General features: G+C 40.3%; 1 protein-coding gene across 1 annotated transcript in view; it reads left to right on the top strand.

Moving 5' to 3' along the window:
- Positions 1 to 4,715: 4,715 nt before the first annotated feature.
- The window catches only part of Tnni3k (TNNI3 interacting kinase), a 304,879-nt gene continuing 283,176 nt past the window's right edge, over positions 4,716 to 26,418 (top strand). The window contains exons 1-4 of the mRNA XM_008853645.1: positions 4,716 to 4,794; positions 5,373 to 5,481; positions 22,283 to 22,368; positions 23,566 to 23,663. Of these exons, the coding sequence (XP_008851867.1) occupies positions 4,755 to 4,794; positions 5,373 to 5,481; positions 22,283 to 22,368; positions 23,566 to 23,663 (333 nt within the window). The 5' untranslated portion in view covers positions 4,716 to 4,754. The remainder of the gene's footprint in view (positions 4,795 to 5,372; positions 5,482 to 22,282; positions 22,369 to 23,565; positions 23,664 to 26,418) is intronic.

Here is a 26,418-nt window from a genome sequence, read left to right as displayed (position 1 = left end):
TAGTCGGTTTTTTTTCTCAAAGTAATAAGCCATAACTTCAGTTCTTGTAAAGTCCTTCCTCCAACAGTTCCCCTCATTATCAATTATGTGGGGGGGGCTGAGCTGATTTGTTATTGTTGATGAACCAGGTACATTTTGACGAAATGAAGACTAGAGTTCAATGGATTTTATCAAACTGATGTCACATGTCCCCCACTGCAGTGTGACTTCCCTGCTAATGTGCCTTTTCAGAATGTAATGGAGTTGGGATCATGGACTAAGTTGAGCTCGCTCTTTCACTGGCTTAGCAATATGCACTTGAAGTTCCTCCATGACATTTTATGGCTTGAAAGCATATTATTTTTCTTGTTTCTGTGTCAAAGCATGTTACAAAATCAACTTAAGGAAGGAAGGGTACTTGTCCACACAAGCATTGAGAGGATACCGTAGGTCATGGTGGGAAGTCATGACAGGATGAGAAAGCGATGGGTGGTTGTGACGCAGAGAAGTCAGAAAGCAGATGAGTGCTGGTGCCCAACTTGCTTCTCCTTTTTGTTCGGTCCAGGACCACAGCCCATGGGATGGTGCTGCCCACGTTCAGGGACAGTCTTCCTTCCTTGATTAAACGTCTGTAGAAACAGCAGCACAGATACACAGCATTGTGTCTCCTAGGTGATTCTAAGTCCAGACAAGTAGACAAGGAAGGTTAACATCCCAAATCACCTGTCTGCTATCACTGAATAATGTTCTATTTGAGGGATATAGCTGCCTTTTTGTACACTCACATAGCAAAAGACACTTTGATCTATTTTTGTAAAGATTATTTTTAAAGCATAACAGTATACAGTCTGGTTGTCTACTTCCAGGGATTGCCATAGTTTAGAGCTGATAGACTATGTGCTGAGGGGAATGGCTTTTATTAATGGACACAACCTTAACTAAATAATTTTAATTAACTCCAGCAAAGCCATGCTCTTGGGTTCAATGACCAGGGCTTCTCCTTGGCAACCACAGTTGGTACTCCACCCAGAAAGATAATGAATGTGTGTATGTTTGAGAAATAACCTATCAAAGCACACCCACCCATATCCATTGAACACAGTAGAAACTGGGAAAGGAGTCCTGACCTTGGAAGAATGTGAACGAGGGATGAAAAGACAGATGGTCTATTAAGATAAGGTACAGCCAAATTTGAGCTTGTACTTCCCCAAAGAAGCTGGACAAAGCATTTTGAATCAATTATGGGTGTGGCCTGATTAGAGGACATAGTGGGAGAAAGAGGGCTGCAGAACCCGTTCTAACAGTACAGGGATAGGACAGCTCCACCAGAAGGAAACTAACCCCTACCTCTCACTCTGCCTAAGAAATCGATTTGAAATGCATCAAAGATCTGAATAAAGACCTGAAAGTGAAACTTCTTAAGAAAGAGGAAAAACTCCTCCGCACAGTAGCCTTGGCAAGGAGTCTCTGAGTAATAGTTCAGTACCTCAGCAAGCCACAGCAAACCTGAAACATGGAGCTGCGTGAAATCGGGAATGTTTCTGCACAGCAGAGGAAACATTTAACAGAGCAAAGAGAAGGTCTACGGAGTGAGAGGAAACACGTCCCATCTACTCATTGGACAGGGATTTATTTATATCCACATGTATAAAAAAATTCAAAATATTAATCACCCCAAGTCCCAAATAAATCAATCAATAACATGGGAAAAAAATAGCTGATAGTTCCCCCCAAAAGTACGAATTGGCCAATTAAAGATTTGAAAACTGTTCAACACCCTTAGCAATCAGGGAAACATGAACAAAAGTGGCACCCAGATTTGATTTTATGCCAGTCAGAATGCTGCTAAGGATTCAAGGCAAAGGATCGTCTCTGCACTGTTGGCAAGGATGTGAACTAATGCAGTCACTGTGGAAATCAGCCTGGGGGCTCCTCATACAACTGAAATCTGAATTACCATATTACCCAGCTCTTCCACTCCTGGATATTTATCTCAAGGACTCAAGTCTGTATTTCACAGAGAAACCCACACATCCATGATTATTGTGACTCTATTCACGATAGCCAAGCTACAGAACCAGCCTGGATTTCTATCAGCAGATGAATAAATAAAGAAAATGTGGTATAAATGGAATTTTATCAGCCATGAAGAAGTATGAAATTCCATAGCTTAACTATTGTGAATAGTGTTTCAGCAAACACTGATGTCTGACCTAGATGTCTATCAACAGAGGAATGTATAAAAATAAAAGTGGTATATATACACGATGGGTTGGTTTTTAAACCATAAATAATGGAGTTGTACCTTTTGAGAAAAATGGATGCAAGTGTGAATTATCACATTAAGCAAAGTAAGTCAGTCTCAGAAAGACAGAGAGCACCTATTTTCTTGCATTTGTGGATACTAGATTTTATATAGATACATAAAATTGTTTGTTGAAAAATATTCTTATTGAGTTTTTGTGTATTTTATATAATGCATCTTAATCAAATTTAGACTCCCTTCTCCCTTCCCCCTCCTATAGGCCCCCCATCAGACTTCAGATATTCTGTCATATATGTCCTGTATGTACATATGACATAAATGTAGAAGTCAAACCGTCTCAGGGGATCACAGAAGACTTATGGGAAGGGAGGAGGGAAAGGAAGGAGGGTGTGAGGAAGAAGTTCAAAGTTCACTTTATACTTGGACAGGAAAAGTCCTTACCTCACCGTGCCCTGCACAAGACGGAGAAAAAGCTCGAAAATGAAACAAATCCCATAGCTAACATAGTACTTACGTGAACACAAATGAACTGTATTATCTCCAGTGGCTAAAAGCACACCGCCTAACTGCCCCACGGACAAGTAATTAACCATGACATGCATACCCACGTGTACGTGCAAGTACAGAGGATCTATGTCTTAAGACTGAAAAAAGAAGGGCGAGAATTTTACAGTAGAAGCGGAGTAGCTACGAGGAGAGGGGTGAGAAGAGAGGGTGAGGGAGGCTGAAAACGTGGGCCCCCAAAGGAGTCAAGTCCACGTGCAGCAGAGATGCCAACGTGCCGTTTGTTGCATCACTATTTATAAGTTATGAGTCTCGTTATTTTGTACAATGAACACATACTAGTAATAAAAACCAAGACTATTGTAAAATGACAAAAATATCAGAAAAAAAGAATACTTCAGATAATTATTGACCTCATTTCTTGTGAGCAAATCTAATAGCTCCCTGTTTATAGTGTAGATTTTATGTACATGCATTCTATCAGTTATGTCTCTCTAGAGAAGCCTGCCTAATATGCCAGTGCGTACTTTAACATAAAAAAGTGTTCAGGAAGTCAGGGAGTCAGTTTCCTATGTTAATGGAGCTGAGAACACTCTCTCTGCTGAAAGGACTTTCCAAACTGAGGAAACAGGGTCACACAGCTCTGGGAGAAAGCTGTTATAACTTAGTATGTCTGGTGTTCAAAGGAGGAGAATGAACACTCTACAGGCCAAAACAGACATTCCTGCCTTATATAAACTCCCAACAGAGAGAAGAGGTTGTAACTGGGCAAGGGCAGACACACACACTGAGCCAAGAACCAAGCCCTCCAATGAGTCTCATCATTAGGGAAACCCATTCCCTAGGAACTTAGTTTACTTTTGCCTAGAAAAAGGTGTGAAGATTCCTTAACTTATCCCAGAAATTGCCTCATGAAGGAAGAGATATTTGAATATTCAACCACAGTAAATGTGAAATCCATGCCTGATGCATTAAAGCGATGTGCCCTGGAGGTGGTTTTCAAAATTGGAATTTATGCCTTCTACGTGGAGTAAGATCACCTAGAAGAAATATATAGTATATATCTGTGGTTTTCATTTGTTTTGCATCATACCTTGGGTTCATTTATTTCAATAGAAATGTGTATAGAAAACGCAATGCCCATGAAATAAACCAAAGGTGCATGGAAGAGGGAATGAGAGACACATCAATAAAAATGTCTGACTCAGGTGTTAGAGTCGAGTGGTCCCAGAACTGATTTCAGACTCCACTAGCTGTTTAGAATGGATTTTAAAAATCATAGTATGTGAATACTATCAGCCTTCCAGGAAGGTGTAAGAAAATAATGTCAAAATGGCAAGCATACGGACAATACATCACAGTCCAAGGATTTGTACAGCAAACTGCTATTTATAAAGAACTTTGTCTACACCTCTTACAATAATAAGCAATCATGCTTTATGTTAAGACCCATTTTCTACAAATTTAATATTGTAGCTCTCATACTAGTAAGACTTTCATTCATTTCTACCAGTTACATTGCTGTTTGATTGTGTATTTATGTAGATTATGTAAACAAATTCTATCACCAGTTGCTATGTTTTAAGTGCCATTATTTGACCTAGAAGTCAAACTTTCTGAACACAGATCCCAACTTCAGTTGCTTTTCCGTGGAGTGGAGATGTCACTGAATCACCTTCTAGATTAATGTAGTAAACAAATGGCCCATGAAGGCAGATGTGGGTAGGTAATCAATTGATAAAAGCAAATGATGTTGCTGAAATGCTCGCTCTATGCCCTTCATGCAGCTCCTCCAAACAACCTACCAGCTCCTTTCTGAGCTCACCCTTGAAAGCACACGTGTGCTGGCCTGTTCCTTGTCATCCTTGCGTGACATTCCGCTGGGCAGCTGCATTATTTTTAGTCAGACTATCAAAGTATTTTTCCATTGGACTGTTGCTGCACTTGAAGTTGGAATATTGCAGCCTGAAGGACTTCAGGGGAGAAAAGCAAAAACTTCTAACAAATGGGAAATTATAAATCTAGACCAACTCAAACTTGTACTGGTAACTATTTTTACTTTCTTATGTGTGTGAAACATGATTCAATTATAAGTAATGATACATTGTGTTTCAATGATTTATATACAGAGGATATTTAGTGTTGGGAGATTATTTGAGCTTGCAATTATTTTTTGAAAGATTTTGGACTGAAAAGAGAAAACTTCTTGCAAATATGCTAGTTTAGTTCCTCTCCATAATGTTGTAGAAAATTTTGGAGGACTGTTGAATATAGAGATTTTAGAATTACATCTTATGTATCTATTATTTAATATCTAAAAGACACTGTGTAGCAACTAAGGATTGCTGCAATTAAAGTGCAATAAAATCAAATGAAATAAGTTGAATACATTCTTCTATATAAATATATTGTACAATATCAAATGGAATCTTAATTGCTACAATTCCAATGTGATTGCATCATAAATATAAATATCTGCATTTAAATTCACAATCAGCAATTTAAATTAAGTATTGTAGAATCCAGAATAAAAATCAGAGTTTTGATTACTCGTACATTATGATCTGTGTCTATACTTTGCAAAACACAATTATGAATCAATTCTGTTTGTTTTCTCGGCTAGATGAATGGAAGAGGAAAGTCAGTGAATCTTACGCTGTTATTATAGAAAGATTACAAGATGACCTGCAGATCAACGAAAAAGAAATTACAGAACTAAGGCACATATTTGGGTAAAGTTGTCAGAATTATCACTTCTTTGATTGAGTGTCTTCATTATTTATCTTGTTTTTAGGTGTGTATGTACGTGTGTTTGTGTGTGTATGTGTGCGTGTGTATACATGCACATAAAGCCTTAGTCATGTTCTAAGATTAGAATGCATGCAGAACACCTCTCCTTGAATACTTCTACAGCTCACAATAAGCAAGGATCTCACCTCCTTAGACTACAACCTGAAATCTCTCCTCACTAAAGTTCAGGAAGAGGAGCTGAAGGGTAGGCCAGTGAATGCAAGGTGCTTATGTTCTGAGTAATCTGCTGTGGAACTAATTATGTCATTCAGTTGTCTGTGCCAGCAACAGACTGGGCTGCTTTTCCCCATGGTGGTGGATATCGGCCACATGGCTGTGTTTAGGGAGATAGGGAAAGTGCAATTTTAATAAACCCTGTAATCTCTTGACATTGGAAGGCTGTCTCCTAATGGAACTCAGCATGATTTTGCCCTCAAGTGATCCTACAACAACATGTAAACTTGGCTCCTGACTTTTGGTGGGTTTTGTTCCCTAATAATAAGAAAAAAACAATCTGATCTGGTGAGTGTCACAACCTTGTAAGACACAAACTGTTCGGAAAAGAGGGGCAGGACCCTTATATACACCAGCAACCTCCTGGAGAAATTGAATCTGACACTGAGAAACTGGATGCACTTCAGTAGTTAGCTCTCTGACCTGGGAGAGTTTAGACAGAGGCCAATTAGCCAGGTCCACTTTAGCTGTCGTTCACACAGTACACATCTCGCAAAGAACACCTTGATGTTATTTAGAAAATGAGTTAAACAATGACCAAAGACGTATTTCTCAAAATAAATTTCAGGTATTGTGAGCAGATAAATCTAGCATGGCTAGAAAACAAAGTCAGCCAGGTGTCAATGAAGTCCACTGACAGAACTCACAGGGCTTTTACAGATACTCAGTTTGCAGTTTGGAAAGTTGACATTTGGGATAAGAAGTCATCTGAGTTCCACCTTTTCATGTCGTGTCCCATCACACTCAGGTATAGAAAAACATCCAAAATTCTAACAGAGCTGTGAACAGGCAATTCAGAATGGTACGTCTATAGGTACAGTTTAATTTTATTGAAAGAGTAATATGATAGTGTACTTTATCATAGATTATTTACCTCTATGGATTCAGGTACATACACTGAATGAAATGGGATCAAAGTGGAAGGGGTTTTCTTTTAAGTATATGAAGTAAAAGTATTTTTTTTATTTAAGAAGTACAAGTATCTTTTAAATTTATTTTTTTCTTAGGTCACATTTAGCTGAAGCTATTTGCATTTTTTAAGGAAAAAAAATGGACTTGAGATGAAGGTGCTTCTCCTACCGTACCAACTGCCAGCTGTGTTCACAACTCTAGCTGTGGCTAAGGTCTCATGCTTTTCCACTAAATTCTACAAATGTGGGCTTTCTGATAATTATTTGCTATGAGAGGCAAAGATCAATGTCAGTCTAGAGATTTTCAAAATACTTTCTAAAAACATTGTGTGTCACATAATGCATTCTTTATCATAGTATGGGTGTTAGATAACATTAGTTTGGGAGATAAATATTTTTCTACTGTGACTTGTCAAAATCATACAAAAAGTTATTTTGGAATGTGATTTGTGAGACTTGCCTGATACCATGAATAGAGATCTCTTCTCACTGTGGCCTGCATGCTGTTCCAAGAATTTCCAGTGTGGTGGGGGACCTGACATACATGAATAACCATGGCAGGGTATACACAACAACATGCACTAAAGCCAAATGGCAAAAAAATGGTTTTGGTATTGGTTATTCATTGACTTTGGAAAACATTAGAGATAAAATGGGAACTTAAGTCAAGACATCTAGTTAGAATGGGTGAGGGCCAGGGAGCATCCAGGAGAAGTGAGAAAGAGTCATGGGGCTAGATATCTGGCTCAGCAGTTTAGAGCACTGGCTTCTCTTGCAGAGGATCCAGGTTCAATTCCCAGCATCCACATGATGGCTAACAACTGTCTGTGACTCCAGTTCCAGGGGATCTGACACCCTTTTCTGACCTCCTAGGGCATTTCACAACATGGATGCACTTATGTACATACAAGCAATACACTCATACACATAAAATAACAAATTAAATAAAAAAGAAGGAAAAGTAATTTCTTCACCAAATTCCCTGAGCTAAGTAAGGAAGTTCTCCCAGCTTTTCTGCTTGCAGTGTGTGTTAACTTTTCATCATTTCTCCAAACCACTGCTGTGGTCCTTCCTGTGTTACTTAGAAAAGACTTCCATTTCACTTACTTTGTTTCTGTGAATTTTTTTTTTTTGCCTTTTTGAGACAGGGTCTCCCTGTAGCCCCAACTGTCCTGGAACTCACTATGTAGACCAGGCTGGCCCTGAACTCACAGAGATCTGCCTGCGTCTGCCTCCCAAGTGCTGGGGTTAAAGGCGTGCGCTACCACGCCCGGCTGTTTCTGTGAGTTTTTAAGTCATAAGAAATGTTACAACCGTATTAATTTCATTCAAGTCTACCTTAAATGTGCTTAAACTTTTATATGAAATTTTAAACCTTACAGTGCTATTTCAGATGATATAATTTTCTAGTGCCATGACTCATAAGCAAAAGTCTTTCTGTCTCTCTGTCTCATCTCTCTGTCTGTCCTTTCCTCCCTCTCTCTGCCCCCCTCCTTTAATCTGTTTTGGCATGAAATAAATATACCTGGACCAATAATGATAAAATCAATTTTGAAACTGATTAGGTACAAAATGTTTAAAATGTTTAGTTCAGTGAGAAAGCAGTCACAATGCATGTGAGGCAGTAAACGAGAGGAGACGGACCCTGCTGGATGCTTATGCAAAGCACCTTCCAGTCATCCCCCTGTGAAGCTGCTCAGGGCCCAGCTCAGCTCTAAAGGCAGCACTCAGAACGTCAGCCAACTATGCAATTTAGCTACGGCACAGTGAACAGCTCCCCAAACGGCAGGATGACCTCATTTAAGAACAGCAGAAATATTACATTAAGGTACTGTGCAGATATTGAGTCCTGAGAGGGAAAATGCCATGTTGTCAAAGCTGAAAGTGCTGCTTAGCATGTTTGGGTATTTTGACAATCACCAACAAGACAGAAACACTATTTTCAACAGCAGAAAGACCTCAAGCACAAGTTGACTTAGGCTTGCGTCTTGAAATCTTGTGTTTGTCAGTGTAAAGGATGATTTAAATCTCCTTCCTCTGTGTCTTTCCCCCCTCCCTCTCTGTCTCTCTCTCCCTCTCTCTTCTTTAGCATTTCTGTCTTCACCTCCCTTTTCCTCTTCCTCTCTCTACCATAGTTTGTTTCTGGCTCCCTCTCTCCTCCTATCTTCTCTTTTTCCTTCCCATCGCCCCTCCAACATTCCTTTCTTTATTCTTATTCTCAAAAGTGAACAGCAGGAAAGATGGCTCAGAGGTTAAGAGCATTTGCTGCTCTTACAGAAGATGGGTTTGGGTTCCCAGAACTCATATGAAAGCTCACAACTGCCTGTAACTCCAGCTACCTGGGGATCTGACACTCTCTTCTGGCCTCCACTGGTACCAGATATACATCTGATGCACTTATATACATGCAAGCAAAACACTCATACATGGAAAACAAAAATAATCTTATTTAAAAAAAAATAATGAAGCAAACATAACTTAAAATCAATGCTTTAATAAAAAGTATTTTAAGGGCTGGAGAACTGGCTCAGTGGTAAAGAGCACTGACTGCTCTTGCAGAGGACTTGGGTTTGATTCCCAGCACCCACATGGCAGCTATGAACTGGAACTGAACTCCAGTTCCAGGGGAATCCAAAGCCCTCTTCTGACCTCCGCGACATTGCACGACACGGGGGCACTCACATGCATGCAGGCAATACACTCATACACATAAAAGAAAAATAATAAAATATTTTTTAAAAAGTATTTTTAAGAGCTGCTGTCAAAAGGTTTACAAGACAAGGTATAACCTATTTAAAACTCACAAAAACCATATGACAAAAATTATTATCAAAAATGCTTTGACTACTTTTGCTCTGCCCTATATCATAACTGTTTATTCTGTGAATGGATAAAAATAATTCCTATCCTAAATTTGTATATTCGACCTGAGAGCTTTTTAGCAGAATGTTTCTGTATATTTCTGGCAGATACTTATTGGGGAAAGATGTAATTGCTAATTTTTATTTTGTTTCTAGTGCTTCCTGGGGATATTCTCAAAGCACTGTCTGAGAAGTCACAGCGGTTCAAAACCCGTGTGGTTGGTCCTTTCTTCTTTGCCACTTGTTCTGGCCTCTTCCAAAGTTTCTATGAATTAGTTTTTTTAGAAACAATCAATACTACTTGTATTTGTATTGAGTTCTTGTGACTTTCATACAATATATTTTGATCGTATTTAGACCCTCATCCCTATCTGTGGTCTTCTTATAACACCACCTCCAGTGACATTTTATGTACTATGTCATATATTAAAGCCTCTTGAGTCGTTTATGTCCACAAATATTCTCCATCATGCATTCTTCCACTGGAGCCTGATTAATCCATCGAATGTCACACACTTAAAGAAAACCAGCTCTCCCTCTCCCAGTAGTTATCAGCTGCCAAAGTTTCCGAGCTAAAGTTGGGGCTTCCTAACTTCATAGTCACCTCCCCACTTCTATGCAGGGTTGGGTCTGTTGTGAGCTTGCATGGGTCTTGTGAATGCCGTCACCATTGCTGTGAGTGCATATGAGAAACATAGATGAAATCTTAAAGTAGTTTTAGTTTGCATTTCTCTAATTACTAAGGATGTTGGACACATTTGAAGGTGTTTCTCTAAAGTTGGGGCTTCCTAACTTCATAGTCACCTCCCCACTTCTATGCAGGGTTGGGTCTGTTGTGAGCTTGCATGGGTCTTGTGAATGCCGTCACCATTGCTGTGAGTGCATATGAGAAACATAGATGAAATCTTAAAGTAGTTTTAGTTTGCATTTCTCTAATTACTAAGGATGTTGGACACATTTGAAGGTGTTTCTTAGTCATTGTTAATTCTTTTCTGAACTCTCTCTGTTCAGAGCCATAGCCCTTTTTATAAAAAAAAAAAAAAAACTGAGCCATTTGTTTGCTTGGTTGTTTTCTGAGTTCTTTATATATTCTGAATATTAATCCTCTGGGGGATGAATAACTGCTGAAAATTTTCTCCCACCCTGTAGATTTCCTTTTCACTCAATTAATTATTTTGTTTGTTGTAGTACAGAAGCTTTTTAGTTGACCATAAAACCTGAGTGACTGATATTTAATTTAGGAAGTCCTTTTCTGCACTGTTTCTTGTAGGGTCCTGCCTATGTTTTTTTCCAGCAGCTTCAACATTTCAGGTTTCACATTGAGGTCCTTGATCCATTTGGAGTTGACTGTTGTGCAGGAGAATAGGCATAGATTGAATTTCGTTCTTTTACAGGTCGAGATCCAATTTTGCCAGCACCAACTGTTGAAGATGCTGTCTTTCAAAGATGTGCTTGGCACCTTTGTCAGATATCAGGTGGCTGGAATTGCCTGCGCTCGTGTTTAGGACATCTATTTTGTTTCATTCATCTGCAAGTCTGTTTTGTGCTGACGTAAGGTAGATTTTATGACTGTGACTTAATATAACTTGGGTCTGGTATGGCAATGTCCTTGGCATTACTCTTTGTACTCAAGATTGGTTTGGTTATCCAGGTCTTCTGTGTTTTCACATTAAGTTTAGAGTGAATTGTTCTGTTTCCATGAAGAATGTCACAGGGATATTGATTGGTATTGTATTGAATCTGTAAATTGCTTTTGGTAGGATGGTCATTTTCACTATACTGATTCTACGAATCTGTGTGTACAGGAGGTGTTTCCATCTCCTCTGTCTTCCTCAATCTCTTTCTTCAAAGACTTAAAGCTTTCATTGAAGAGGTCGTTAATGTCTTTGGTTAGATTTATCCCCAGATATTTTTTTGAGGCTATTGTAAATGAAACTGTTTCCCCGAACTTGTTCTCTGATTACTTGCTTGTTATATATAAAAGGCTACTGCTTTGTGTAGATTGGTTTGTAACCTGCCACTTTGCTGAAAATATTGATCATTTCTAGAAGTCGTATGGTGGAATTTGGGGGCTTTCTTATGCATAATATGTCATCTGCAAATAAGCATAATGTGATGTCTTCTCTGATTAGTACCCATTTAATTCCTCTCTCTTGTCTTATTGCTCTAGCTAGAGTTTCAAGAACTGTATTGAAGAATAATGGAGATTTCAGGCAGGCCAGTCTGTTTCCTGATTTTAATGGTAATGTTTCCAGTTTTTTTTCCATTTAAAATTACGTTGGCTGTGGGTCTATTGTATTTAGTTTCAATTATGTTGAGGTGTAGTCCCTTCCAGCCTAATTACCTTTAGGACTTTTATCATGAATGCATGCTGGATTTTGTCAAAAGCTTTTTGTGCATCTATTGAAAGGATCATGTGGTTTTTGTCTTTATGTCCATTTATAAGATTTATTACATTTATTGACTTATGTATATAGAACTATCCTTGAATCTATGAAATAAAGCCAACTTGATCATGGTGGGTGATAGACATTTGTCTTTTTGCTATTTGGAAGCATTTTGTTGATAAATTTTACAACTACATCCATTATAGAAATGGGCCTATAGATTTCTTTTTGATATGTCTTTACCTGATTTAAATATTAGAGTAATACTGGCTTCATAGCAGGAGCTTGGCATTCGTCCTCTGTTTTTGTTTTGTTTTGTTTTGTTTTGTTTTTGAATATGTGAAGCAGTAGAGGTTAAAAGCTTCCTGAAGGCCTGGAAAATTCTGCTGTGAATCCATCTGGACCTTGACTTTTTACTGTCAGGAGTTTTTGTATTACCGTCTCATTTCCTCATTTGTTATGAGTCTGTTTACGTTGTTGATCTCTTCTTAGTTTTTCCTTAGTGCTTCCACTGAACTTAGAAAATCATCCATTTCTTTTAGATTTTCTATTTTAGTACAGTGTAAGTTTTTTTAAAATAATCCCTTGTGATTATCTCCTTGCTGTCTACTGTGATTTTTCCCTGTCATCTCTGACTTTGTTGGTGTGGATCTTCTCTTTCTTCTGGTTAGCTGGGATAAGGGGCTATTGCATTTATCTTTTTAAAGAACCAGCTCTTAGAGTAATTGATTCTTTGTAATTTTTTTCTTTCTAGTTCTTTGATTTCTGCTCTGATTTTTTTAATTTCATCTTGGCCTCTGGGTTCGAGTTTGGTTTGCTCTTGATTTGCCAGAGTCTTGAATTGTACCATTAAGTCTTTTATTTGTGTGCTCTTTCTGATTTTTTTTTTCTTTTTCTAAGGTAGGTACCTAAAGCTATAAACATTCCTCTTAGGACTACTTTTATTGTGTCCCAGAAGTTTTGTTGTGCTGTATTCTAGTTTTCATTTAGTTCCAGAAATTCTTTTATTTCTCCTTAATTTCTTCTTTGATCAATTCCATTAAGGAATGTGTTGTCTAATCTCCATGAGTTCATATAGTTTTCGAGCTCCTTTTGCTGTTGAATGTAAGCTTAACTGCATTATTCCAACTTAATACTTGGAATTATTTCAGTTTTTTTTGTATTTTTGCCCCAGTATGTGGTCTATTTTAAAAAAACTTCCATGGGCTGCTGAGTGGAATGTGCATTCATTCTTTGGTGTTTGGGTGGGATATTCTGTAGATGTCTGTTAGGTCCATTGGATGTGTGATATCCTTTAATTCAGGCGTTTCTCTGTTTATTCTTTGTCTAGATGACCTGTATACTGGAGACAGTGGGGTATTGAATAATTCCTATTGCTGAGCTGTGGCTAATGTGTGTCTTGAAGTCCAGTAGTACCGTTTTTATGAACCTGGGTACATTAGCATTTGGTACTGTACGTTCATGATTGGAAAGCCACCCTGGCTGACAATCCCTTGGTTAGAATGAAGTGGCCTTCTTTATCTCCTCTGATTAATTTTGGTCTGAAGCCAATTTTGTCAAATGTTTCTTAGCACCATTTGTGTCGAATATTTTGTTCCGTCTTTTTGTTCTATGGTGATGCTTATCCTTGAAGGTAAGAGGAGATTCTTACACAGAACAAAAAGACAGATTTTGTCACTTAATACATCCAAACAAACCTGTGTCTTTTGACTTGGGAATTGAGGCCACTGACATTTAAAGTTATTATTGGAAGATGTTACTGTCATTTTATTTTCTGTTTGTGCTCTTAGACCTAGTTTGTGTTTCTAATTAGTGTCCTGGATAGATTCAGCTGTCAAGCTGACACACATGGGTGGAGGGAACCTTAATTGAGGAATTTTCTCCATTGGATTGACCTGTGGCCATATCTGTGTTTCATTTTCTTGATTGTTGAGTGATGTGGGAGGGCCCAGCCCACTGTGGGTGGTGCCACCCCTGGGCAGGTGATCCTGTGTTGTTTCAGAAAGCAGATTGAGTACAGTCTAGGAGAGCAAGTCAGCAAGCAGCGTTCCTCCATGGTGTGTGCTCCAGGTTCCTGCCCTGAGTTCCTGCCTTGGCATCTCTCAGTTGTGAACTGTGACCTGGGAGATGTGAGGTGAAATGAACCCTTTCTTCCCCAAGGTGGTTTTGATCAGTGTTTTTATCCCAGCAATACAGAGTAACTAGAACACATACCTTCATTTGTTTTCTTTTATAACATCTTTGGTGTGGTCATTCCTTTCTTCAGTCCTTTGTAGTGCTTTGAGGATTCTCTGTAGGGCTGATTTGATGGGGCTGAATTCTTTCAGCCTATTTATATGATGGAAGTTTTTTTCTTTCTCCCTCAACTATGATAGACAGTTTTTCTGGGTAATGTGTTCTGGGTTAGCACCTATGATCATTTAGGACTTTGACTACTTTGCTCCAGGCTCTTCTGGCTTTTATAGTTTGCATTAAAAAGTCAGCTGTAATTCTGATGGGTTTTCCTTTATTTTTAACTTGATTTTTTTCTCTTTCAGCTTTTAGTACCCTCTCTTTGCTCTGAACATTTAATGTTTTTAAAATATTTTCTTTATTATTTGTACTTGATGTGCATGAATGTTTTGACTGCATGTGTGTAAGTGCACCTGTGTCCTACAATGACTGCACAGGTCAGAAGAGGGGATTAGATCTCCTGAAACTAGAGTTACAGATGGTTGTTCACTGCAGTATGGGTGCTAGGATCTGAACCTGGGTCTCTGCACAAGCAGTCAGTGCTCTTAACTGCTGAGTCAACTCTCCAGCCTCTCTATGATGTGCCCTGGGGAGTTTCTGTTCTGGTTCTGTATATTAGGTGTACTTTGCTCTTATTATAACTTTATGGGTATATCTTTTCTTAATTTAGAGAAGCTTTCTTCTATAATTCTGTTGAAGATCTGATCAATGCTATTGACCTGAACTACTTCTCCTTCCTCTATTCCCATAATGTATAGGCAGGAAGATGCCTTTACATGGCGTCCCACATTTTTGGATATTCCATTCCTGTGTTTGTAATTGTTTCCATATTCTTTGCTTGAGTGGTCCAATTCTCCACCTTTAGCTTTAGTCTTGGTATTCTGTTTTCTATTTGATTCATTCTGCTGATGAGGGTTTTTCTTTGTCATTTCAAATTGGCTTTTGAGTGTTTCAGTTCCATCTTCACTCAGCCTGAGTTTTCGTTATTTTTTTAATTCTATTTTTTTCACCTTTTTATGTCTTTTATGAATTCACCCTGCACATCCTGATCTGTCGTTTCATTCTTCTGCACATGTGTACCTCCTGGAGCCTCTGTCGGTTTATTCCTCTTTGATTTCTTTGAGTTGTTTCTATATTCTTTAAAAACTTTGACTACTTTGGTCATATTTATGATTGTTCTTTTAAGTTCTGTGTCCTGGGTTCCTCTGGGTACTTCTCATTGTGGACACTTCTGTGGGACTGGTGGGATTGGGTGTGAACATATTAATTTGTTTTTTTTCATACTTATTTGTGTTTTTGTTTTGGGATCTGGGCATATGGACTTTGTCGGTTCTGTGTCTGAAATGAAATTCTAGCCTGCTTTGTTGAGTTGAAGTTTGGTTCTATTTTTTTGTTTTTGTTTCATAGTCGCTTTCTGATCAGTTATGAATAGTTAGTGTGTGCTTCTGGTTCCATCTTTTAATTTTTTATGGGTGGCATGGGAAGCTTCCAGGCAGGCTAGTCAAGTGTTCCCTGGCAGTGTGAATGGGCCTAATCCTGAAGCAGGAAGGTGGTGACCAAGTGTGTGTGTTCTGACTAGCTAAGCAATGTGGATGTGACCTGCCAGTAGTGCAGACACCCTCTAGTCCCACAGCAGGGCAACAGGGACCCAGTGCGCAGGTTCTGAATAGCCAGGTCACTCAGAGGCTCTTTGGCAATGTGAAGAGGCAAAGTCCCAGAGCGTGAAGATGGCATCCCATCCAGTGTGCTGGTTCTAACAAGCTAAACAGGGTAGAAGTGAGCCCCAGAGCAGCGCAAACAGCCACAGTTCCAAAGCTGCAAGATGGCAACCAGCTAAGCAAGGTAGATGTCTGATGGACTAATTCTTAAAACATCTTCTCACACGGTGTTTTCCACAGCAATGTATTATTTCAGGCAATTTTTCCAACATCACGTTTCACTGGTCTCCACTTGTGGTGGGATCACTGATACAAGTTTAATAGCATCACACAACTTTACTCTCTTCTGGGTAAAAGGTAAAGGCTGAGAAAGGTTCATTATGCTTCAAGAAAAGAGGCACCTTCAGATTCCATTAAGGGAAGAATTTACTATTGGAAAAATATTCATAATGATAACTTAATTTTAATTAGGAATTTCATCCACGACCCAGCAAGTACTATGAACTCATTAAGATATGATGCTGGTGGGTGGCATGGCAGGTGAAAACATGCAAGGAGAAAGATTAGAACAGGTGAGGGGTGCTCAGTCTCCAGTGGTCAGTGAGTTTGACACACAGCTCCTTCAGAAGAAGCAACAGGAGAGGGATGAAGGTTCTCACCTAGAAATGATCGCTTTAAGATCCAGAATATTTCAGTTGTGTGTTGTCATGCCGGGTGAGATGCACAGGGAAAGGGGTCCTTCACTGATAGCCAGGGAGGCGGCTAATGCTCTCTCCACCTCGAGTAGAAGCAGGGCAGGGTTTATAAAGCTTAAAACCACAATTTTCTCATGCCAGGGGCAAAGCCAATAACCATAGTTACATCAGATCACCATAGTTACACCAGACCAGGGACAGGTCAGTTAACAAGGAGATTTTCATCTAATAGAAAGTTTGGATTAGGAAAAAACAAATTTCTCAGCATTGTAGAAATAGTGGTCTCCATGGAGATGCAGGTATAGCTGGTCTGGAGGATGTGCTTTCTGGACATGCTGCCTGGTGACTTGTACATTTCCCAGTATTGTGAAAACAGTGTACTCCCTGAAACTGCCTGCGTAAGATGTTCTGCCTGGCTGGCTGCAGTGGGAATAGCTGGGCCAAAACACAGGGAAAAGCACACGTCAGCTAGAGCAAAGTGGAGTCAATTGTGCCATTTCAGTATCAAAACCAGAGCCATTTGACTAGAAGTTGATGTGAAGTGAGATTTAGGATGTAACTCTTCTTACCAATCCCACCACTTACGAAATGTAAGCTAAAAATTAAAATTGCACTTGACTTCCAGATATTGTGGCAGTCTATTCTCTGTCTAGCCTCTCATCCATTTCTTTGGCCTTGTGGAAGCTTCTGGAATTCTCAGAGGAAGGACTCTAAGTGGACAAAGGCAGCAAGCAGATGCTCAGAAGCCGGGTGATCAGGAAGGAACTCTGCAGGACTCTGCAATGAGCCACTCTCCATAACCGAGTCTGGTCTGAGATGAGTGTGTGAGGCAAAGAGAACCTCCTGAATCTTTCAGTTCATGTATGTGAGTCGTGAACACTCTTGTAGTGTTTCTTTGCAACCCTTGGCCCTGTAAAGAAATGTTCTCTTTGTTTCCTATCTTTCAGTGCTTACTTACTTTGCAAAGCTGATGGAGGCTTGAGAGCTCCAGGGACACTGGTAAAATTCTGCCTAGCACACAGCCTCCTGGGCTGAGCTATGAGGATTCTGGAGTTGCGAGGAGTTTAGGTCAAGGGCATTGTGGCAGCACTTGACTTGAGTACAAGCTAAGATAGCCTACTGAAGTTGGTGTTCCTTGGGGAATAAGCTAGACTTACTAAACAAATCAAATCATCCAAGTCACATTATAGGATAAGAAAGCAATAGAGCCTTCATCCTCAAAAAGGTGATTTCATTTTAATCCCCAATCTCTGGAGTTTTAGTTCTATAAACTTTCCATTATTGACAATCTTTTCACATTGTAATGAGGACTCTAGACATGTGTTATCATCTGTGATTGTAACAGTCTCTCCTGAACCAGAGTTTGGTGGCTGTCATGTGAAGCCAAGGCCAAGTCTTTTTTCTGAGGGTCTCTGTGAACATAGAATGTGTGTGTGTGTGTGTGTGTGTGTGTGTGTGTGTGTGTGTGATGAAAATCAAGACAATTTACATTTGTGAAATGTGAAAGTTCAAGGAAGGTCAAATCGGTGTGAAAAATTGTGCTAAAATTCCCCCCAAGATTTGTATCCGAAACAAAGCTGCTCATTCACAGTGAAGTTGTCAATGGTGGGAGCAGTGGTGGACCATTTACCCAGCATGCTCTGCTTGACCATCAGTGCAAGGGAAACTGCTAGCAGTGCCCCACCGGGGAAGGAGCACGCACAGCAGCAAGTGCAGCCCCTTGTTTATTTTTCACAATGCAGTTTCATTATATGTACTTTATTTACATTACAATTCAGGAAATTAAGGATTCAAGAGGTTAGATAACTTACCTAAGTTGGAAAAAGAATAATTAAAAGGCAGAATCGGGATAAAATTGGAATGCTAACTGAACATGAACACAAAACACAGCAGTCACACCAAAGTTAATAGATTTGTTCTGAGTCCGAATGAGTGACTGTGGCTAGGAACATGCACTCTCATGCCCCAAATACCATGTTCTAACATAGATGTGTTTGTGGAAACTTTTATAGTCACTGGACAATAGAAAGTTAGAGACAAGCGTGTAACAAACGTTGGTGGCTACACAGGTACACAGCACAGCAGAGGGGAAACTGTCACAGGTCTCAACTGTTACCTGATGATTTTCTGGACTTTGAGGTTGGTGAAAGCTACTGGCCTATTAAATTAGTACATTCCAGATGTTTACCTGATAATTGAAAGGATGTTAGGTCAGATATGGAGGATAGGTACTGAGTGTGTATTAAAGGAATTACAATAATCCAAGATAATTTGGCTCTGTCTTCATAATATTCCCAAATCTCCACAATCAGAAGGGTCTAACCAGTCCAACAGTAGTGTGGAATCTTTAACTTAGATGTAGCAATTTTTTTCTTCTGGGAATTCAGTTCTTCATAGTAACTATGAGACCTCACCCTTTAAGGATTTCCTATACCATTGAAATAACTTTTCCCAGTTTGAAAACACCAACATGTGGCAGATATTGCTATAAATTTTGTTAAAACTAAATTTTTATTTCATTTTATTTATCTAGTGTATGTTTATGTGTACATACAGGTGCTTGTATGCTCAGCATGCATGTGGGGGAGTCCACACAAAAACAGCTCTTACCTCAAAACGGGTATGAGCTAGCTTATTCTGGAGCTACATAAGAGTGACCATGTCCCAGGGACACTGCTTTTAGTTAGTTGCTCCAAATTCCATGTTCCATTATGATAATAAAGTTTTTAGAGTAACAGAAGAAAGAATCATAAATCGGGGCTGGAGAGATGACTCAGCAGTTAAGAACACTGGCTGTTCTACAGACGACCTGGATTTGGTTCCCAGCACCCATATGGCAGCCAACAACTGTCTGTAACTCCAGTTCCAAGGGATCTAATGCCCTCTTCTGACCTCCATGGGCAGTGCATGACATGGGTGCACTTATACACATGCAGGCATAACATTCATACATATAAAATAGAAATAATTTTTTTAAAAGAAATCATAAATTAACACACTTCAAATACATTGGTAGAAATATTAGGTAGGTGAGTCACTCTGCTATCTGACAGGAGCTATCTGACAGCACTCTTTGGTGGGTTGGAAACTAAAGGTCTGTTTGTATAACCCAGTGGTCCCATAGATGTAGGTCACATACAGAGTAAAGCACTAAAGATGCCCGAGATCATTTGACCCTGGACTTGTAGCACTCCAGCCTCTCCCCAGCATGGGTGTTCTAATCCGGCTCCTTGAAGGAAGTTCGATGGAAGGTAAGCTTCTATTCAGGAACTTTCATTCACAAAGGTCAAAGTATACAGTTGGTTTTCTCCTTCTACGATGGGTCCCAGGGACTGAACTCTGGTCATTGGGCTTGGTGGCAGGCACCTTTGCCCATGGATTCATTTAACCAGCTTAATTGCTGTATAACCTTGATGATGCACATTGAAAAGATAACTGTTGAGGCTGGATAGATGGCTCAGTGGTTAAGAACACTGAGTGTTCTTGCAGAAGACCCAGGTTCGAATCCCAGCACCCACGTGGCAGCTAACAACTGTCTGTAACTCCAGTAACAGGGGATCCAACAGCCTCTTCTGTCCTCAGCAGGCATTGCATGACGGGGGTGCACTTACCTACATGCAGGCAATACACGCATACACATAAAATAAAAATAATAAATAAAATATTTTTAAAAAAGAAAAGAAAACTGTTGTCCATGAACCCCAAATCTCTTCCTTCAGTGTTCACCATTACATCCATATGCTAAGCTCAAAAGAAACCCCACCCTTTCTTGCTTTTGCTTTGGAGTTCACAGTAGTTAAATAGTTTTTTGCATTAGTAGAGGCCTGGTCCCCACCCCAACATTGTTTCCTGACCTATGACATCCTTAATTTCATGGAAAACTGAAGAACCCAGGAAGAAGACCAGCACAGTTGGGTACCCCCAAACCACTGTCCATCAACCTCTTGTTCCCAGGGTTCTTCTCCTTCTTATAGATGGACACTTATTTACTGCATATGTTTTAAGGAAAGAAAATCTGGTCTCCCTTGAAAAGCAGTGTCCACTCATAACTACAGTGTGAACTGAAGCTCTTAGCCGCCTGCTGAGACCTTAGTGATCGGGGAAGCCTGGGATGTTGCAGATCCACAGCCAAAACCATCTTGGATGATTGTTAGCCCTGGTAATAGCATACATTACCGGGCTCCTGTCTGACCTAATACCCTTGTGAGTTGATTCAGATACAACCTTGAGAATGTATTCACTTAACAGACCACTAGCTTCTACCCACCCAGAGGCTCAGAATGTCATCAGGTAACATCTGAGATGCAGAGCAGAGATGTCCCTGCCTTGCTGTGGCCTGCCTATATGCTGTCCCCGCCAATGTATTTTCAAATGCTTGATTTATGGCTTTCTTTTGTTCAATGGCTGCAAAAGTTCGCGTATGATTTCCACATTGAAATACGGAATTTGAGGTAACCTGAATCTGTGTTCCGGGGCCTAGGGACTCAGAATAAACTCTCATTCCCTTTGTACTGAGGGCTGTGTTTTGCAACCACAACAGGCCTCTGTGAACCGAATGCATTTCTAGTATGGGCAGCTGGGAGCACTTTATTCAGTTGAAGAATATTTCCACCTCTGTGAAAACAAACCACAAGGGCCTACTATTGCTAATTAAAGCCTTTCTTTGAGGCTTCTCAAGGTCCCTAGATTTAGAGGTTTGCTCTTTTTAGCAGCACCCTGGAGAATAGAACGTTTTTCTATTTTAAAATTCCAATAGCCTTTGAAGTTCTTAACTGGGTGCCTTGATGCTAATGCTCTGAGTTTATAGAACCTTTCAAGTATAAGTGCTTTACAAGGGATAGGAGTCCTTGGCTCTCTCAACAAAGACCAGCGTCTCTCTCTAGAGCTGCTGAGATTTAAATAGGCAGGAGGCAGCTTGAAATTGACCCTGGAGGCCAAGGATGTGATCTCATTCCCACTGAGAAATGTCCAGGGAGTGGCAAGGACCCAAAGAGGGCAGGAATCTCAGCACTACCTGCCTTTCCATAGGCTGTTAAGGGGCTCCCCAGGGCCCTCCTGGGGCAGTGGTCTTTGATCAGACAAAGACAAGGAATTCATTCATGCACTTGCTCTTCTTACCTGGGACTGCATCGCAGCACCTTGCCTGGCTTCAGACCTTCCTGATCTGAGGAATCTGACCCAGTCAAGAGTATAAGGAAAATTCGCTGCAGGCAGAAGTTGTAACACATTTGGGTTATATTCCTTTACCCAATATCTTCAAGCACAGTGTGGCCTTTTCTTTCTCTCCTGTCTCACCTTCCTCTGTCTCTGCAAGGATGCCCTAATTTGTCTGCAGACAGCAGGTGAAAATTTGTGTGTAAAGGGAATCGGTTGATACCTGTTTCTAGCAGTGAAGAGCACTGACTGCTCTTGCAGAGGACTCGGGTTCAATTCCCAGCACCCACATGGCGGCTACGAACCGTCCTGAACTCTTCACGTAACTTTTATTCATGAATAGGCTCTATCATCTTGCACCTATACATAATTACATATAATATAAACAGCAGAGGTGTGCATGTGAATCTTCACTGTGTCTTTTGAACTATTAATATTATTTTCACTTAATTTTAGTTCTTCGTACAGAAGATTCAAAACCCTTTTTCTTGGTGCAGAAGATGTGTAAGAAAATACATTTTAGAACTTATAGTACCAAGATTCCCTTCTCAAATAAAAGGTAATAGTAAAAGATGAATTTTGTAATCATGTGTAACATATTTTTTTTTCAGCTCTGAGGAAGCCTTCAGTAAAGCCAATTTAAATTACCGCACAGAAAACGGGCTCTCTCTGCTGCACCTGTGCTGCGTCTGCGGAGGTGAGTGCCCAGCACCTCCACCCAGCAAGCAGGATGTGTGCTCACAGGATCTATGATTCTTGTCTAGTGGTCAGCAAGAGAACTCTATTCAAACTCAGCCTTCTCCTTTCCTTCTCTCCCTGGAAATCTGGACCTCTGACAGGAGCAGAGCCCAGGCAGATCCCCTCTTTGCCTGGGCGCTGAATTTGTGTTCCTCTCATCAACCTAGAAACTTAACAGTGTTCAGAAATTTAAGTAGTGCTTTTCAGTGCTGGGTGAGCCAATCAGGAATTAGGTTTAGTTTAGTTGCACTTAAAGCGTTCCCTGAGATGTGATCAAGCAGTAACTTAACATGGGCAGCAAGATTATGTGGAGCAGAAAAGCTAAAACTAAAACTGAGAAGTGATGAGGAGGGTGTCTCATTTTTCTGGCACTCTACTTGTTGAGTTATCCCACGTGCTTATCAGGAGCCTGGCACAAAGTAGCAATTCAATAATGTATTGAATTATCAAACAAAAATTTAATATCTGATATGTTGATCAAAATGAGCAAAGCTTTTTGGATATAACAAAGGTGTTAGATTCATGAGTGTTATGACGGCAGTTCCCAGCACGTTCTGACCTACTCCTAACAGAGTGGGCAACTCTGCTTAATAGCTGGTTCTTCCTAAGGTCAGCACACCTGTCTACCCTTGACCGTGCCCTCCTCCACACCTGCCTCCTCTGAATACACTCCACTGCTGGTGACTCTCTGCCAGAGCCCAGCAACTAGAAGGTCATCCCACTTTTCCACTAACGACTTAATACGATGAATTCATTTCTGATTCGTGGGATTCTGTTTTTTGTTCTACTTTGCCCTCTTGAGACAAGGTCTTACTCCATAGCCCAGGCTGGCCTCAAACTTGTGCGGTCCTGCTCAACCTCCGAAGTGCTCAGCATATGTATATCAGCCACCATGCCAACTTAATTTCATGATGATGAAAGCATTAAACAGAATGTGTAAGCTGAGTGCATCAGTACACTGTACTATAGAGTACTTTGTGTGATTAAAAAATATGGACTTGAAGTGACACTGTCAGTTAATAGAAAAACTTAGGAATGGCTGGACCAGCGGGTCGACATTTTCATCTGTCAGAATGGCATTTTTCCTGAAGTCAAAAAATGACAAAGTCACTTAGTCTACTTCCGCAATGATTTAGCCTTTATATTTCTTTCTAAGGCAACAAGTCACATATCCGTGCCCTTATGTTAAAAGGGCTGCGTCCGTCGAGACTGACACGAAGTGGATTTCCAGCGTTGCACCTGGCAGTTTACAAGGTACGATATTTCATTCCCATAAGTATGTCATTAGACCAAGGACAGTGCAGGTCTTCACACTTTCTTTGGGGTTGGCAGGGACAGAAGGAAATGCATAATCCATCAACATTTTAGAATGAGGAAAAATTTAATGCACATTTAATGCACATTTTTTTGAGCAAGTATTTTCTTTGGTGTGTTTGTGTTGTGTAGGTGTACATATGTGTGGGGGCAGCGGGGGTGATATGGAGGCCAGAGGACAGCTGTGTGTGTGTGTGTGTGTGTGTGTGTGTGTGTGTGTGCACGCTGTAGTTAGCTTCAGCTGTTAACATGACACAAACCTCAAGTCACCTCAGAGGAGGAAACCTCAGCTGAAGAATTGCGGCAGATCCAGTTGGCTTCTGGGCATGTCTGGGAGGCACTTTCTTGAATGCTGACTGATGCCAGGTGGTGCCGTCCTGGGGCAGGTGGATCTGGGCTGTAGAAGGAAGGTAACTGAGCAAGCCTGGGAAGTAAGCTAGTGAGCAGTTTCCTGCGTGGTCTCTGTTTCAAGGTCCTGCCTTGAGTTCCCACCGCGGCGTCCCTCAATGATGGATAGTAAAGTGTAATGTGAAATGAGCCCTGCCAAGTTGCTTTTGGTCAGTGTTTTATCACAGCAACAGAAACCAAACTAAAAGATTGTTTCTCCTCAGGAGTCGTCCACCAGGCTGACTGGCCAGGATGTTCCTGTGTTCACCACCAGGCACTGAGATTACAAGTGCTGTACTGACCTGTTTTCTCTTTTTACACGGATTCTGGAGATGCAACCTAGATCTTTATGCTTTCAAATCAAGCACCTTACTAAGCAATTTCCCCAAACTAGGGCAAGTATCTTCTACCTGCTAGACACACACTATTTTTAAGGCTTTTTATGTTGGATTCATTTAAGTCTCAGAAAAATCCTGGTAAAGAAATATAATTACTACTCCCAAGATTACAGGACTAGCCAGTAGTACAGATGAAGGCCTTAGCTTCTCAAGCAGAACTCCTCAGCAGGACATCACGCTGCCCCTATGAGCAGATGAAGTCCTTTTTGAGGACATTGAAGCCGTGTTGTTCCTGGAATTTTCCTTAACAAATAATCCCTAAGCTATCTGTGGTTTAGTTGATTTCTATTTTTGGCTTCATTTATTTCCTCTCCCTGAGTCCTGATTTCAACTTAACATCATCTAAATAGAAGAACTGACATAAACATAGATTGGGAAAATTGGTGTTGGAATTGACACTCAAGATTGTCAAAAACATAAATTTATATAATATGTAAGTTGTATATGAATCACTCTCTAGTCATAACAGCTTCCACGTTCTCTATTTACTATGATTAAATTTCATACTGAGTTGGACATACATTATATACTTAACTATTTCATAAGACACATCATAGTCTTTGTTTTATAAAGAAGGAAATTAAAGATTAGAATTAGATTATCTAATAAAAAAACGTGATTCAAGTCGAGCTCAGTTGTCTCTAGACTGGATTCTCATTGTTAAGCCTCATCTTTGGTCTTTCTCAATTTCACCTGAGTCTGTGATGGGATTTTTATTTCAGTTTTGTATGCAGGTATGGGAGGAGGCTTGCTTCTACAGATATCTCTCCCCTCAAACTCCCAAGAGTTACATTGTAGCAAAAGAAGGTCACAGTTTCACATTGTCTGTTCTAGTTGCCTTAAATTGAGACAAAATATCTGATCAGTATCAACTTGGGGAGGAAAGGGTTTATTCAGCTTACATCTCCCAGGTCACAGTTCATCAGGGAGCCCAAGGTAGGAACTCAGGGAAGGTACCTGATGCACAGGCCATGGAGGAACGCTGCTTACTGACTTGCTCCCCTGGCCCATATTCAGCCTGCTTTTTTATACAACACAGGGAAAACTGCCCAGGTGTGGCACTGCCTACAGTGGGCTAGGCCCTCCCACATCACTCAACAGTCAAGAAGATGCCCCACAGACTTGGCCACAGGCCGGTCCTATGGAGGCAATTCTCCAATTGGGGCTCCCTCAACCCAGGTGTGTCAAGTTGACACTAAAGCTGTCCAGTACGTTATTCTTAGTTCTTTTTCTGTTGCTGTGATAAAATATCAAGGCAAAAAGGACCAGGCACCGTAACCCAAACCTTTAATCCCAGCACTCAGGAGGCAAAGGCAGGAAGATCTCTATGAGCTCTAGGCCAGCCTGGTCTATGTAGTGGTTTCTAGGCATGCTGGGGCTACAGGGAGACCCTGTCTTAAAAACAACAAAAAACAACCTAAGTGCCTAATGTTCAGTTATCTTAATACCCCCTCCTGATTCTGCTAAACTCAAACTCAGGCCAGGTTCAGGATGATATCTGATGGGGATTTCTCTTCAAGGGCAGGGAGAGAAAATCAATACACTGCAAGGGATTCAAAGCTGATAGACAAGGTAGCTTGTGAAACCTCGGACTCTGGGCCTGTCTGAAGATTCTTTCCCTGCTGATCACCATGCTGAGATGCAGCACGGCACCAGCACACAGAGGTTTCTCAGTGATGAAATACTGAAGACTTTACTGAAAATGTTCAATTTTTAGAGTTCTTTGGCTCTGTTCCTTATACTTTACATAAGAGTGTGACTATAACTTTTTCAAAGAAGGTAGAAATGAATTTAGATTCTTAGGAAACAGAGTAGGCAAACATCCCTTATAGGCCTTCATAGAATGCCTGATTCCTTTACATAGCTAAAAAACAAGGCAAAGTCATCTTTGCACTTTAAACACAAAACTA

The sequence above is a fragment of the Nannospalax galili genome, unplaced genomic scaffold (assembly GCF_000622305.1).
Source record: "Nannospalax galili isolate Female #2095 unplaced genomic scaffold, S.galili_v1.0 scaffold387, whole genome shotgun sequence".
NCBI lineage: Eukaryota > Metazoa > Chordata > Mammalia > Rodentia > Spalacidae > Nannospalax > Nannospalax galili.
This window is presented reverse-complemented; position numbering and strand designations above follow the sequence as displayed.